Raw genomic sequence first — 16,314 nt, forward strand, 5'->3', positions numbered from 1 at the left:
GGGAAGGGCCATTACCCAGACTAGTTTCGACGTTTATTGAGGTCTCTTCAGTGGGAGCCAGGCCCAAGTGAAGATATCAGGCAGAAGCATTAGCAGGTCATCTCTACCTATAGCAGCTGCTAAATGGCATGCCACCCTTTTTTAATAAATTACTCTGGATTTAGAGAAAGATGCTGAAAGTTTATTTTTCACTTGGTTAGAGTATAATAAAATTAGTTTAATCCTTTATCCAAGTGTGAGCAAACAAAGTTTGCACCTGAAAGTATCTTCAGGACTAGGGTAAGGTGGTACAACACCGGGCAACTCGTTGCAAAGGTGGAGCAAGCTACCAACACTCCTATCTCTATCTCCTATAATGCAAAACACATCTCCTTGCGGATATGTCTAATGTTATGCATTAAGGGAAGGGCCATTACCCAGACTAGTTTCGACCTTTATTGAGGTCTCTTCAGTGGGAGCCAGGCCCAAGTGGAGATATCAGGCTAATATAATAAAATTAGTTTAATCCTTTATCCAAGTGTGAGCAAACAAAGTTTGCTCACACTTGGATATATCAAGTGGAGATATACCAAGTGGAGATATCAGGCTAATATAATAAAATTAGTTTAATCCTTTATCCAAGTGTGAGAAAACAAAGTTTGCTCACACTTGGATAAAGCCATCTCCACTTGGGCCTGGCTCCCACTGAAGAGACCTCAATAAAGGTCGAAACTAGTCTGGGTATTGGCCCTTCCCTTAATGCATAACATTAGATAGACATATCCACAAGGAGATGTTTTGCATTACATTATAGGAGATACAGAGATAGGAGAGTTGGTAGCTTGCTCCACCTTTGCAACGAGTTACCTGGTGTTGTATCACCTTACCCCAGTCCTGAAGATACTTTCAGGTGCAAACTTTGTTTGCTCACACTTGAATAAAGGATTAAACTAATTTTATAATAGAGTTTAGTAGACAGCGTCTGGTAACAAGCCCAACATTTCATCATCATCAAATTCCTGCCATATACCCTCAAGGGGTGTACTGGATATGACAGTACTACATGAAAAAATTACATCATTACTAACTTCCTATCTACAAATTTCCTCCAAATCAGTCTGTTACTTGTCAAGACTCCAACATTATCAGATCTTATATTTCTATCATCTAAGGCACTTTGTACCGTATCAATCCACCTATATCTTGGTCTTCCTCTGGGTCGTTTTCCTGCCAACCTGGCAGAGAACACTTGTTTTGCTAATCTTTCCTCTCCCATTCTATTTAAGTGACCATACCACCTGAGATTAGCTCTGCTAACGCAATCCTGGATGCTGACAATGTCAAGTTCTTTCCTAATATCCTCATTTTTAATATGATATTGCCATTGATCCCATCTGTTCACGCCTCTAATCTTTCTCAGGAACTCTCATATCTGCGGTCTTTGGTGAAGTGTTTTACTTCTGACCCAGCTCTCAGATCCATAAGTTAAAACTGGTTTGAACACTGTCTTGTATACAATTTTTGTATACAAGACAGGAACACTGAATTGGAACACTAAATTAGCTGTATACAATACAGCTAATTTAGTGTTCCAACTAATTTCTTTCTTATTCCATATGAATTTATTCAATTAACTTCCCACCATACCATGTTTGCTGATTCTGTTGTCTATTTCTATATTTAATTTACCATCTTCAGTAAAAATCGTGCCTAAGTCACGATTTTTACTGAAGTTTTACTTGTTCCACAGGTTCTCCATTCACAACACAGTTGACATTTTCAATGATTCTGCCTATTTTCATTGTCTTTGCCTTTTTATTGCTGACCTTCATACCATATCTATTATAACAGCTATTCAATTTAGTCAGAGAATCTTGCAGACTTGTAGCGGATTTATTTAGAAGTATAACAACATCTCCAATTTTGATATCAGGTTTAATACCACATTCCTTCATAATGTGATCCATATAGATAATGAATAACAGAGTGGATAATGTACATCCTTGTCTCACACCAGATTTAACATTAAACCATCTTCCTGTACTTCCTTCAATTCTAACTGCTGACTTACAACTCAAATAAAGACTAAGTATTGCTTGATATAATGCCCCATTGACACCATATAACTGCAGCGTATTGAATAGCTTCTCTCTTGGCACCTTGTCATATGCCTTTTCCAAATCGACAAAACTTAAATACAGATCTTTGTTGTATCCCCATGCTTTCTCAACTATTTGTCGTAAAGTGAAGATCTGATCCTGACAGCCTCTATTTGGCCTGAATCCAGCTTGTTCTTCACCAAGCTTTTCTTCCACAATTCTTCTCAACCGTTTCTCAAGTATACTTGCATAGATCTTGCCAGGAACACTCAGTAGGGAAATACCTCTGTTATTCTCACATTCAGTTTTATTTCCCTTTTTATATATGGGTACTATGAGAGCACTACTCCAATCATCGGGAATTCGTCCCTCTGTCCAGGCTTTCTGAACTATGCAGTGCAGCCACTGTAAGACTTTTATACCACCATACTTCAGCATTTCTGGTTGAATATCATCTACTCCTGCTGCCTTTCCACATTTCAAGCCTTTGATGGCTTTTTCTACTTCAAGTATGGATATGTATTCCTGACTGCATGCCTGGTCAGTGTTTTTTTATCACTGTGCTGTCATCACTGCTTGTTTCATTTAGCAGTTTTTCAAAGTAATTACTCCATACTTCAAGGATATCTTTTTCTCCTGTTTTCATGTCACCTTTATCATCTCTAACTCCTTTTACAGCACTCTTTCCTAAGCTTCTTCAACAACCTCCAGAATATCTTGCCACCTTCTTGATATTTATTTTCTATATTCTTGCCAAAGTCCTCCCATGACTTTTGTTTAGCTAGTTTTACACACTGTTTAGCTTTCTTACATTTATTTCTGTATTCTGTAAGAGTAAAAGCTGACTTATTTGCCAGGAACTTTTGATATGCTTTCTTCTTTTCCTTCACTGCCTCTTTAACTTCCTGTGTCCACCAGGGAGTTCTGATTTTTTTATCCTTGCACACAACCTCACCACATGCCTCTCTGGCAGAATCAATCAATGTTTTCTTCAGAGTTTGCCACCGAATCTCCAAGGTTTGATTCCTATTCTCAAACTCTTTCATTTTCTTTTCAATAATCTTTCTGTATTTTAGTCTACAGTTCACATATGAGAGCTGCTCAACTTTTATTCGCTTTAAAACTTTCTTACATGTTATTCTTTTCAATATGAAATTCAATTTTATCCTGCTCAAGACTAAATAGTGATTACTTCCAATTTTAAATCCTCTGTACACTCTGGTGTCCTGTACCAGGGAAAAAACATCACCATCAACAATAACATAGTCAATGAGACTTTTCTTATTCCTTGCTTCTTCTCTCCATGTGAATTTGTGCATATTTTTATGTTGGAACATAGTGTTAGTAATAACCAGTCCATGTCCTGAGCAGAAATCCAACAGATATTTGCCATTATTATTAGCTTTGCTCTTTTCTCCAAAGTTTCCCAAAATATTTTTGTATGTCTCACAATCATTTCCTACTCTGCTATTTAGATCTCCAACAAGGACCAACTTTTCCTTTTTCATTGTGTCAGTTGCTTTTTCTAAAGCATCAAAAAATTCCTCCACTTCTACCTTCGTTGAACCTTCTGTGGGACCATAGGCACAAATAAGTCTCATTGTCCAGTTCCCCATTATCGTATTTCCCACATTACTCTACTTGAGACTGACTGCCATTCAAGAAGATTAGCCTCGTATTTTGTGTTGAATACTATGGCTACTCCTTCTTTTCCTTGATTGTCATTGCCTGAATATAACATTTTGTATTTAATGCTCAGAAAGATCTCACCAGTTTTGGTCTTTTTTGTTTCAGTCACCCCTATTATGTCGATATGGTACTTATCTAATTCCTCAGCTAGCTCCATTTCTTTGCCATTCAGGCGTCTTACATTGATAGTACCGATCTTTAACTCTGGTGATGTTGAGTTGGGGTTTATTTTCAGATTTGTTCCAGTAGCTGACTTTTTGCTGTTCGCCCTGGTTCCCTGGCGAAAACAACGGGGGCCTTGTTTAACCAGGCGACGCCTCAGCTGGCATGAAATTTTGTCATGTTGTACCATCATTTTTTATTTTGGTTTAACCAATAAGAATACGATTTGGTCGGCTAAATCCCAAATTGCCAGAGCATCCTCGTTCGTTCAGTATCAAAGTAGATACCCAACAGGGTGCACCACGAGAAGGTGAGGATTGGACATTAGGTCAGAAGCCCTGGTCGGTTCTCTGCATTCCTTTAAAGGCTATGTGGAGGTCTCCTCTCAGTTATACAGCTTTGACCCTTATTTTAGATAAATAACAAGTTCAATAAAACTAAACAAATATAACACTAAAAGTTTTGTAAGTCATATGTTGTCAGGGGTATTAGCAAAGGTTGTACAAAAAAATAGTTGTACTATTAACTACACATACTAGATGGTATCAGAACTCCACAATTGGTACATATAAGTAACCAGAATTAAAAAAACAAATTAATTACTATATACATGTTGAAACAATGCTAGCTGTTGCTGTCACATTCTGTAGCATTGCATGTGCCATATCCTAGGTCCATGACAGTTAGAATTTTAATGAAAGCAGATCAATCTTGGTGTTAGGATTAAGCATTGATTTTTGTTAGATTGTGTGGGGATCCTTAGCATTTGGAAGGCTTCCTTGAAGCTTATATGATCATAATTGTTTTACAAGAAAGTTCAAGGAAACCTTCCAAATGCTAAGGATCCCCACATTTTGTTTTTGTTTGTTGCCAAACTACTTGATAGCCTATGGTAGTTTTATGGGACCAAACCTGATTTATGCTGTGTTCTTTTTTTTTTTTTTTTTTTTTTTGTCTCTTATTGTATTCAGGTATGTGGATCTACCAAGACTTCCCATTAGGCCTACAGAGCAAATGTTGCAAAAGCAATGACTCTCATAAACACCTGTTTTTTTTCATGATGTAGAGGTTTAGGTGGATGTAAGAATCTGGAGATTTTATGTAATGGTAAAAAGCCACTTTCATGTTCTAATGATGGAGTAACTTTGCCACTTTGTAACATTCTTGATGCAAGGAAGCATGACTGCATTTTTAAAATCTTAAGCAAAAGAGCTGTTGAAGGTGTATTAAGAATTTTGTTGATCGTATTACATTCATACCCCATTGAGGATGAGGTTATGTCTCAGGTAGTGCAGTTTATTCCTGTTAATTGATGTACTGGACATATTGTATGCTCTATCTCATAATGTTTTAATCATGCCAATCTTTGTAATGGAAGATGGTGTGAAGTGGCATGCAAAAATATTCCAGTTGTGGTAGATTTTCTGTATACTGAAAAGGACAATCTTTTGCTTTCTTTGTTTATTTTGACAAGGATATTAAGGAATGGTAACTTTTTTGTGATTTTCTAGTTCAAGAGTGAATTTTATATTGGGATGCAAGCTGTTTAAATAGTCTTTGAAATGAACTAAGTTATCCATTATTCCTGCCCAAATAACAAAAATATCATCGATGTAATGTAACCAAGTTTTTGGCTTCTTGTGATGTTTTTAATAGCATTTGTTTCAAAATTTTCCATAAAGAGGTTGGTCAGGGCTAGAGATAGGCAGGGGAACCCATAGCAAATTCTTTCTGTTCCCAATGTTTGTCCTGAAATATGAAAAAAAGTGTTTTCCATACAGCATTTGAATAGTTTGTCTGGTGGGAAAAACAACTTTTTGGAAAATTTAGGGAAATAAATTAAAACACTATGTTTATTTTTGTAATAAAACGTTAATTCCAACATTCTAAAAGCAAGAAAAATGTTATTTTTCTTGCTTTTCTGTTAGCAAAATCGTCGAATGGAATTGGCGAAGTCTATTTCATAGTAATGTAGGTAATTGTTAATCAATTTTAATTTAGAAAAATTCCTCTCACAACTAGCAACACTTACAGCAAATGTGAGGAAAATTCACAGTAGTATTACAATATTTGGAACTAAGTTCTCGAGGCTGTATTTTAGAATATACTGCAAAAGTTCAAAAAGGTCCATAGTGTCACCCGGGACGGACCGTGCCCTCCACCATCCCCTAGATACACCACTGCCACTGTGTCATCCCTAGGTACATTGTGAAGAGACTGACTACATCTGAACTTGCTATGATGTCAGAAAGGTCTATACTTAAATCTTACCTTTTCAATAAATGTAAGCTATTCTTCACATATGATTATGTCTTTCCTATGTGCAGAGCTACCAGGTTCGACAGATGCTTTGCCAAGTTTGAAGTTGGGGAATCTCTCCCATTTACAAGTGGCTGTAACGGAATATCTTTTTTTGTGCATTTTGGTACTCTATAAACTCTTGGGAGTAATAGATGTTTAGATGATAAATTTTTTTAAAAATTCTTCAGGCCAATTAGGTAACTTTTTGATCAAATCATCAGTTTCATTATGAGTATGCCATGTGGGATCCTTGTCTAAGTATAAGTAAGTGTTAGAATGTGTTCATAACCACTGTTGCATTCAACTGGCCTGGTGTAACTATTACTGTGTTTTTATCTCATCGTGATTCTTTAGGAGCTGTTAACTCCAATTTCAGTATGTTTGTAGATGATAATTTAGTTTTAAGTAATAAAGCTGAAGTTTTAATGTGAATGGAGTCTGCAGTCTCTTGAAAGATTGCATATTCTTTTTTTCAATGTGTACCTTTGAAATGTTCTGTGAGGATAAGGCAAAATTAAAACATCTCACTAAGAGATTCTTTTAGATGCTAGATAAGGCTGTGGAGGAAAGATTAATGACAATTTTTGAGTGGGCTAGATGTTTTTCTTTTTCTTGTTGAAGCAAGTTAAATTTTTTAATCAAATTATATTTCTTTTTATTGGAAACAGCTACGGTTTTGTTGAATCTAAGTCTATCGATAATATCCCATAAATCTGCTGGTAGTAAAAGAAGTTTAATAAATGGAAATAATTTTTCAGAATTGACTAAAATATAAATGTACATGAGATTTCATATAAAAAGTGATGATTTTTCATGAGCAGGATAAAAAATGAAAAAAATATTTCCTGTTGGTTACTAAATAGCAAAACGAGCAACGTATTTCAGAAATATGGGTTGTGGGGAAGATACCTCCACACAGTCTTGCAAGGAATGTAGAGAACTTCTTCTAGCCACAAATTATAATCTGCATCAGCTTAAATCCAAAACAAAAATGATTATACAATATGATGAGATATCATGCCAGCTAAGATATTTCCCACTTAAACAATGGACAGAAAAATCAGAATTCTAGTGGACTCATGAAAATAAAGTGAAGTCCTAGAAAATAAAAAAATCATATCAAAGGTTCCTGGAAAATAAATCAGAAGCTATACTGAGAGAATACAGAGAAAAATCACCAGCCTAGATGGCCAAGTGGATAGCACAACTGCTCTCCAACCAACAGGTTGTGGTTTAAATCACACCATGAGTATGGATGTTTGGAAAAGCCTACTCCTGAACAAGTTTTTATAGCTCCTTGAATTTATAAGGTTAAGTGTTAATTCTGAATATCAATTCTTGCCAAAGCAGTGGGGTATCCTCTGCTTTCTTAATCTAGTATGTGTGTGGGTATGGATTCTTACATTTAATATTTAAAAGCAAAAAATTTCTAGTTTTGTAGAAACTGAAAAACCATTACAAGATGCCAAGAGAAAAACAAAAACACTTTAAAATGACAGTTATATAGTGTAAATGGGATATTAAAGAGTAATCTATAATGTACATTTGAAGGAAAAACAAGAAGATAAATACAAAATTAATAACGGAAAAACTCACGTAAAAAGATTATTTAATGGTATAATTTTTGCCTCTGTGTTCCAGGCATCTTCAGTACATTTATGCTCAAATTAAATAATAACTGACAATTCCAAAAAGCACCACCTAAGTAGCTAGTGTAAGATAACTAAAAAGGTCAATAAATTTCCTAATAAAAAAAAAGTACCATCTCCCATAAACATTAACTGCTTATTTGATTCTACTTCTAGGGTAAACTGGATCCTAGGATGAAGTGCATTTAACTTAGTGAGAAATTGTTGAAGTTCATCAGAAGAGCCATTCCATATAGCAAAAATGTCATCGACATATCTGAACCAATGAGATGGTCTGAGAGAAATGTTGTCAAAGATACATTGTTCAAAATGTTCCATAAAGAAATTGGAGATAGCAGGAGAAAGAGGATTGCCCATTGCTGTTCCTTCAATTTGTTGATATAACTTATTTTAAAAGGACAAAATAACCAGAATGTATTACAAAATCAAATGATTTTACGATGTCTGAAGGAAATTCTTGTTGCAGTAATTCAATGCTTTCAGAAAGAGGCACATTTGTAAATAAAGAAACAACATCTAAACTGATCATGATATCAGAAACGACCAAATGAAGATCTGAAATTTTATTTTTGAAATCCAAAGTATTTTTTATATAAGTATCGGTTCTTCTAGTTGAAGTGGAGAGTAAATTTGATAAAAATTTTGAGATTTTGTAAGTGGGACAACCTATGCAATCTGCAACTGGCCTCAACAGAATGCCTGATTTATGAACTTTCGGAAGACCATACAATCTAGGTGGAACACCGAAGAAGTTTTAAGTTTTTTCTTTTGATCTTCATTCCATGTAGATACATTATCTATAAGAGAATTAAGTTTCTTCAATTGGCTCCCGGTAGGATCTGATGTAAGAGGCCTATAAGTTAAATAGTCACAGAGTAATAGAGACATTTTTTTCTCATATTCCTTCCTACCTTGAATAACTTAAACGCACTTCATCCTAGGATCCAGTTCACCTTAGAAGTAGAATCAAATAAGCAGTTAGCTTTTTTAGATTTTTTAATTCTTCGTCAACCAGATGGTAACCAACATTTCTCAGTCTATAGAAAGAAGACTCATACAGGCCATTATATCCATGCTGAATCTCATCACCATCCTGGTCAAAAGGCAGGAACTATTAAAACACTGGTTCATCGTGCCCACTCCTTTTGTTCTTCAGACGATCTATTACAGAAAGATCTACAATATATTACTTCTTCCTTTCTATCTAATGGATATAAAAATTCCTTCATCAAAAAAGCTTTGGGTAGTTTTAATGTCTTCCTCTTCAAATACAGAAGAAATAATGTGCATTCCTATCACCTATGTACAAGGCATTAGTGAACGTATAGCAAAAGTTTTAAAACCACTGAATATTTTTGTTGCCTTTTGACTATTCAGAAAAATCTCCACCTTTCTCACTTCTCCTAAGGACAAGCTTCCACATTTTAATTATCCAGGTGTTTACCAGATTCCTTGCTCTTGTGGATTATTTTATTTTGGACAAACAGGAAGATCTGCCTCTATTCGGCTAGAAGAACAATATTCAAGCTGAACAGTCTGGACTTGCAGAACATGCCATGATCACTAGACATAGAGTTGATTGGAAAAAGACAAGTCCTCCACAAAAGTTGGTTCCTCATGGAACAGCTTTATAAAGAAACATGTGAAACTTTACTTCACTCGCCTAACTTAAACAGATCTGATGGTTTACGTCTATCCCCTTTATGGGAGATAGTACTTTATAATTCAGTTAATCTTTCCTAACTTTTTATTGTATATATAATTTTTTTTTTTTTGTTAGGAAATTTATTGACCTTTTTAGTTATCTTACACTAGCTACTTAGGTGGTGCTTTTATGAATTGTTAGCTTTGTTTAATTTGAGCTTAAAATGCACTGAAGATGCCTGTGACACGAAGGTGAAAATTATACTATTAAATAATCTTTTTACGTGAGTTTTTCCATTATTAATTTTGTATTTATATGTCTGCTCACGGTTAGCCATTATTCAAACTTAAACAAGAAGATGGAGTGCAGTAAAATCTGATATAAGACTACCTTCTTGTATGTGTTATTCATGCAATATATGGATTGCATTATAAAAGAAATGTAGCATTAAATATATCAAGATCTGAGAGATTGAACTGAGCTCTTTACTTTATGTAGATGTTATTCTTCTAAATCATTCACTAAATCAAATAACTGCAGTAACACAATTAGCACAAAAATTAACAATGAAAACTAAAACTATGAAAACAATAACATGGAGAACCAATAGAACATATAAAATATTTCAGCTATTTAGGCCAGTTTACATGGAACATGGCAAATATGGAAATACACCAAAAACTTAAGCAAAGTTAGCGTGATGGAGTGCCAAGTAAATAGAGTAATATGGAATAATGAAGAGATTAGTCAAAACACTGCACTGTAATATAAGACAATACATCTTAAACTAGTACATTAAAAGCAATTTCAACTTATGGATATGAGAGTCAGGTTGGAAATGAAAAAAAAAATTTGACAAAGATTGCATCAGAGATATTGAGAAAAATTAGGGGGTAAACAGATGACATCTTGCAGAATTATATTAAAAATGAAGATTTTAGAAGAGAACTGAAGTGTGTCAACTTAAATAAAATGGGAGAGGAAATGTCAGCCAAACATAACAGGTGTTTAATGTAGGGATGTGCAGAATATTCAGTTTTGCTTCAGTATTTGGCTGGCTGAAGCAGAAGAATTCCTGTTACATGCATCGTAACCAGGGGCATGGCAGCAATATGTGCAATGTGTGCGATGCACACACGCACCAAGATAGTAAAGGCACCAAAGATTTCAGGTGAGGAGGGAATACTTAAAAAAAAATTATTCATTAATTATATCAAAATAAATTACATTTTTATTTAAATTTTAATTATATTTTATAGATTTGTTTTACAGATTATTTATAATCACTTATTTTTTATTATTCCTTAAGATCTTATTTTATTCTGATCCTAGTTCTAACAAGTAGTTCAGCATAAACAAGTAAAAACTTGAACTTGCATGAGTTTACTGTTTACAGGACGACGTGCGTTTGAATTTGTTTAATCTTGTTTACACTCGCATTTGCTCTAAACATATATAAGAAAATCTGCTGCTGTTTTTAACTTTATTCTATATTCTGCTGTTATCAGCAGAATATAGGCAACATCTTGCAATGTACCTGAATCGTCACGAGAAAAATTTAAATCATTTGAACAATTACAAAAAATGGACAGAATTAATTACATCCTTAAAAAATAAAACTTGTATTGATCATTTGCAACAAACAGTTTTAGATAATGAAAGGAAATGTTGGTATGAAGTTATAAAAATAATAATTTTTATAGTACAGTTTTTAGGCAAACAAAATCTAGCTCTTGGTGGTAAGCAATAAACTTTACGATCACAACAATGGCAATTTTTTAAAATGCATTATGAAGTTAGAAAAGTTTGATCCTTTTATATCGGAACGCACACGACGTGTAGCTAATGATCCTGACTTTAAAAATATGCCCTCCTATTTAGGAGATAAAATTCAAAATGAAATACTCACTTTATTGGCATTGTTGGATTCTGAATATATAGAGATTGGAGTAATTATTATTTGCTTCAGAATCCAACATGCTCTTCCATCACAAAGGCTAGACTTGTAAATATTATTTAATGTAAACAACTCATTTTACAATTTTAATATTCATATAACTACCTTAATTTTGTCTAATATCTAATTGTTTAATCAAAGATATATGTATTAATAATGAAAAGACTGCATTAAATATTATTAAGCTATTTTAATTATTACTATGTTAATATTATAAGAATTTGTATTTGATAATTTAACTGCGCATTAATTGAAATGTAAATATTCTCTATTTATTCCTATTTGTAGAAATTTAACGTTATGTAATAGCTCAATTTTATTATGTTTTGTTTTTTTGTCTTAGAGACGTATGTAAGTGAGCGAGCACGTTTTGGAACAGCACGTGGGGAGAAGGTTTATTGAAAAGAGTTTTAGAAAGAAATCATGAGAATAATTTAGGCGGGAAGAATGAATATAAAAAGGAAGAACGCTGGAAATTATTATTATTAAGAGAGAAATAGATTAGAGAGAGAAAGGAGAGGATTGGCATTAGGTTAGAATCGGAGCATTTGGCATTCGGGAATCACAGTGCGATAATAGCAAGTCGGCAAGTCACTCAAGCAGCTAAATAAAGTCTACTAGTCGAGAGGCCGTTAGCTAATAAGTTGTAGAATAACAATTATAGCTACAGAAGACAGCTGAGTGACTACTGAATAGACTAGCAATACTTGAGTTGATATTTAATTTCAGGGCCGACCTGTCAAGGACACACAGAATCTTGAAATAAAGCACAGAGTTACTAGAATAGTAGAGGCTGTAAAATTGAAGTTTACCGTTAGCTGTGTTTAGAATTATGGGGCCTAAAGAATTAATTGAATGCTGGAGGAATGAACAACTGTGCATATAAAACCTAAAGTTAAGGAATTATTGTGTGTTGCCTCATTTCATGAGTGATCAGTAGTACTTTGTGCAACAACGTTTATTTATGCGTATTGTGACTGATGATTAATTCAGTTGTTGCTTAGAAGAATTTATTTAATGAGTGCCGTTTACTGTTTAAAGTGTTTACAGTTGTAAAAAGTGTATATGTATAAGTAGATGAAGATAGAAGATTATCGGTAAGATTATTCCAACCTTTAATAATTCTATACAGAGAAGCGTGTGAGTTTCGTCCCAGAATTTCCCTATACTAACAGTAACTATTGCGGAAATTAGCTGAAGTGTAAATTTAAAAGTGTTTGTTTGTGAAGAGGTGTTACTGCAAATTTTGTCATATTTGGAACTTAAGGAACTGTGAGAAGACTGTATTATAGAGATAACAGATTTATCATTGTCTGAGTTGTATGATTGAATTTATCAGAGAAGTTAAAATGTTTGTGATATCTTAATTACTGATTTGAATTTAAGTGTAAAATTTGTGATTTTAAAATTAAATGTTTGTTTTTGTTAATCAAAAGTTGTGTTTTGCCTGAATCTCTTTTACTGCACCATTCATTAAATATTCGAACCAATGCGGGTAAATTAAGTAAGTTAAATATTCTCGGCCAGTATATATAATAATATCATATAAAGGAGAGATAGTTGTGAGTTGGTTTTTCTTCAGTTCCTGAACTAATTCATATATAGAGTGGCGCAGTCTTTAAATACAAATTTTCTCTATATTTGAATTAGAAATCAACTAGCAACCTTCTATTTTGGTTAAGAACATCGTAATAGTAATCATGACGGATCCAAGGTATAGATTAAGACGAAGTAGGATCCAACAGCATCAAATATTAAAAATAACGTTTTTATAAAGTGTTTTTTTTTTTTTAATTGGGGGGGGGGGGTATAGGGGTGCCAACTAAAGTTTTGCACACAGGCACCGGACACTACTGGCGCGCCCCTGATCATAACAAACACAACCAAATGGGAAATGCCCCCCCTCCCCTATCTTGTGCGACCATTCAAAGAGAAGGGTTTCCATAGCTGATGAGTAAACTTATTCCACAGTACAATTTCTCAGAAAATTTCTTTCGGCTTATTCCTTGAAATGGCTTTTCTACCTCGTGTATTGATAGACACTGAGTACATTTCTCTTTACCATTTTCTACCACTGTTAAATGAAACAAGAAGTGATAGAACAATCTTTCAAAGTAATCTCTCCACACATCTAGAATATCTTGATCTTCTTTTGCACTACTCTTTCCTCAATTTCCAAGCTTTTTCAAATAGCTCTAGAATATTTTGCCATCTTCTCAATTTTTATTTTGCACACTGTAGCCAAAAGGATGTCCCGTTTCAATAAATCTAATATTTATCTAAATGAAATACTAATTAAATGGAATAAAAATTTCTATCAAAGTATTAAGCTTTCTCCTACCGTGAACTTTAACACTCTCCTTTTTTGCTTATGACCAAATAATAATTAGAAATTCTGAAGATAACTTACAGAAAGATATTTTAAATTTAAATGAGATTGCCAAAGATTATGGAATGATAATATCAACAGAAAAATCAAAAATGATGGCCTTTAAAGGGCAAGATCCAGTAAGAGCTAAAATAGTAATAGATAATATTTTAGAACAGGTGAATTCATTTAACTATCTAGGATGTATAATTACATATGAAAATGAAAAAGATATAAACCTAAAAATTGCAAATTATTTAAAAATAGCAGGTGTAATTAACTCTATATTTAAACCTAACCTTGTTCAAAAACAAGCCAGACTAAAAGTATACAATACGTTAGCCCTACCAGTCCTATTGTATGGAAGTGAAATCTGGACAATAAAACAAAATAAAAAAAAAAGATTAATAACAGCTGAAATTAAGTTTATGAGAAAAACTGCAAAGTATACTCTATTTGATCACAAAAGAAATAAATCAGGAATCACTAATAGAAAAAATTAAAGAATACAAACCTAAGTGGATGAAACACATTGAAAGAATAAAAACAGAAAGATTACCAAAAGCCTTAAATTACAAACCATTAGGAAAAAAAGAAAACCAGGATGTCCTCTTAAGAGATTCAACGATGACTTCTAAGCTGGAACAGGCACTCTAGGCCTAAATACTTGACAGGTATGATGATGATCTTTCTACTACTCTCACTGCAATCCAGTCTTGATCATTCGTTTTTGTTAGTGGCCATGTTTCAATACCATACGTACCATATAACCATCTCAAATTTTTTAAGTAGTTGTCAGTATTTGAGGAAAAAAATTCTGATTGTTTTTGTGAACTAGCAATACTTAGATGAAATATTAATACTCAAATAATGAATTTTCCAGGTAACAGATGCTATCCCAGAAAGGTCCATATGTAGACCAACACACTCTTAGAACATGCATATTATAAAATTAGTTACATCAGTGAAATTCAGAGAATCAAATATGTTCATTTTTGCAAAAATGCAAAAAGTTTCTTTCTCAAACTGTATTTATCCCACTGTTGTATATTTCAATATTAAAAACAGAATAGGATAAAGTTTTCTGCAGCATTATTTAAAAAGATATTTTTTTCAAATTTGTAGCACTTTTTAATTTTTGTTTCCAATAAACTTTATCAGCTTTAACTCGGCCTGAGTGGGCTGCAACCTCTGAATGGAAATTGAGGCATGTTCTATATCTAAAATATACTTATTAAAATGAAACCCGGTTTCCACCCACACATTTACTTATGTTTTTTTAATGTGAATTAACTACTAAAGGGACTGCAAAACCTACTATATATTATGTGATCTTTAATCCCCTGATGGTACCAATCTAAAAATCCTCCTATAAAGACCAAACGTTACTTTTTTTAAGCCACTATAGGTATCAAACTAGCAGGATAGTGTCAGACTGGGCATTGAGCATGCCATAAGTGTTAATACTGTTAGAGGATAGCTGACAAACATCTGTGTCATGGTTGGGAAAGATTCATGCAGAGACTACAGGGACAGTAAAGAAACTATCTGCTTGACAATATGAAGACAAAACAGTTGAACAACAAGAAACAATTAATTTTATGAATATAGGATGATTTTCCATTTAAAATTTGGTAAATGAGAACTTGCAAGCCTATCATCTAAAAAACAAAAGTTGTAATTAACCAATGTCTAATGGAAAAAGACTGAAAGTCAATCATTTAATGTGCATCAAAACTTAATATTACTGACCAAAAACTAGATGAAAATGAAACAGTATTAGAACTAGTTTGCAGAAATTTCAAATTTAGATTATACAAAACTCACCATTTCCACCTGTAAGGTTTTTGCTTCTGGCTTATTAACAGTTATCATGCGTGCAGCCTGCAATTCTGAACACAAAAAATCTGAAAAAAATAACAAATAATGTTGCACCTACAATGGAATAATCATCTTTATAATCTAACACAAATTTCTCTGAATTTCAAGTACAGGCAGTCCCTGGGTTACGAACGAGATATGTTCCTGAGAAGATCTTTAAGATGGATTGTACGTAACTCGGATCCCTGATGAACAGCGCACATGCAGTAATAATTATAACAATACCATAATGGCTCATATGTGGCAATAACAATACAGTGTAATACTGTAATAATAATACCCTTATTCTGTAATTACAGAAAGTATTGTGCTCTTCCTTTTAATTCAAACAAACAGAACATAAAAACAAACTCATACAAAAAGTTTTGATAGGAGAAATTTCAAAAAAGAATATTAAAGGTTGCATCAATCTCTTGCTTACTGGAAGGGGCATTTCTGAGACAAAGAATGTAGGCTAACATTAATCGGAGGATGATGGTGGAGATGATGCTAGAGAGGATGGACCTGGTGCTGGAGAATCAGGATTTGATTCTGTTTCTGGAGAAGGGGAGCTTACCACTTACTTACGATCAAGAAGAGAAAGT

General features: G+C 33.6%; 1 protein-coding gene across 1 annotated transcript in view; it reads right to left on the reverse strand.

Annotated features, from left to right (window-relative positions):
* The window catches only part of LOC150101329 (protein TSLIG3A-like), a 143,562-nt gene that overhangs the window by 54,439 nt on the left and 72,809 nt on the right, over positions 1–16,314 (reverse strand). Inside the window, exon 5 of the mRNA XM_090400022.1 lies at positions 15,677–15,756. Coding sequence (XP_090256148.1) covers positions 15,677–15,756 — 80 coding nt within the window. The remainder of the gene's footprint in view (positions 1–15,676; positions 15,757–16,314) is intronic.

This window comes from Typopeltis vanoorti, chromosome 11, assembly GCF_054136105.1.
Source record: "Typopeltis vanoorti isolate ZY-2024b chromosome 11, IOZ_Tvanoo_1.0, whole genome shotgun sequence".
Classification (NCBI taxonomy): Eukaryota; Metazoa; Arthropoda; class Arachnida; order Uropygi; family Thelyphonidae; genus Typopeltis; species Typopeltis vanoorti.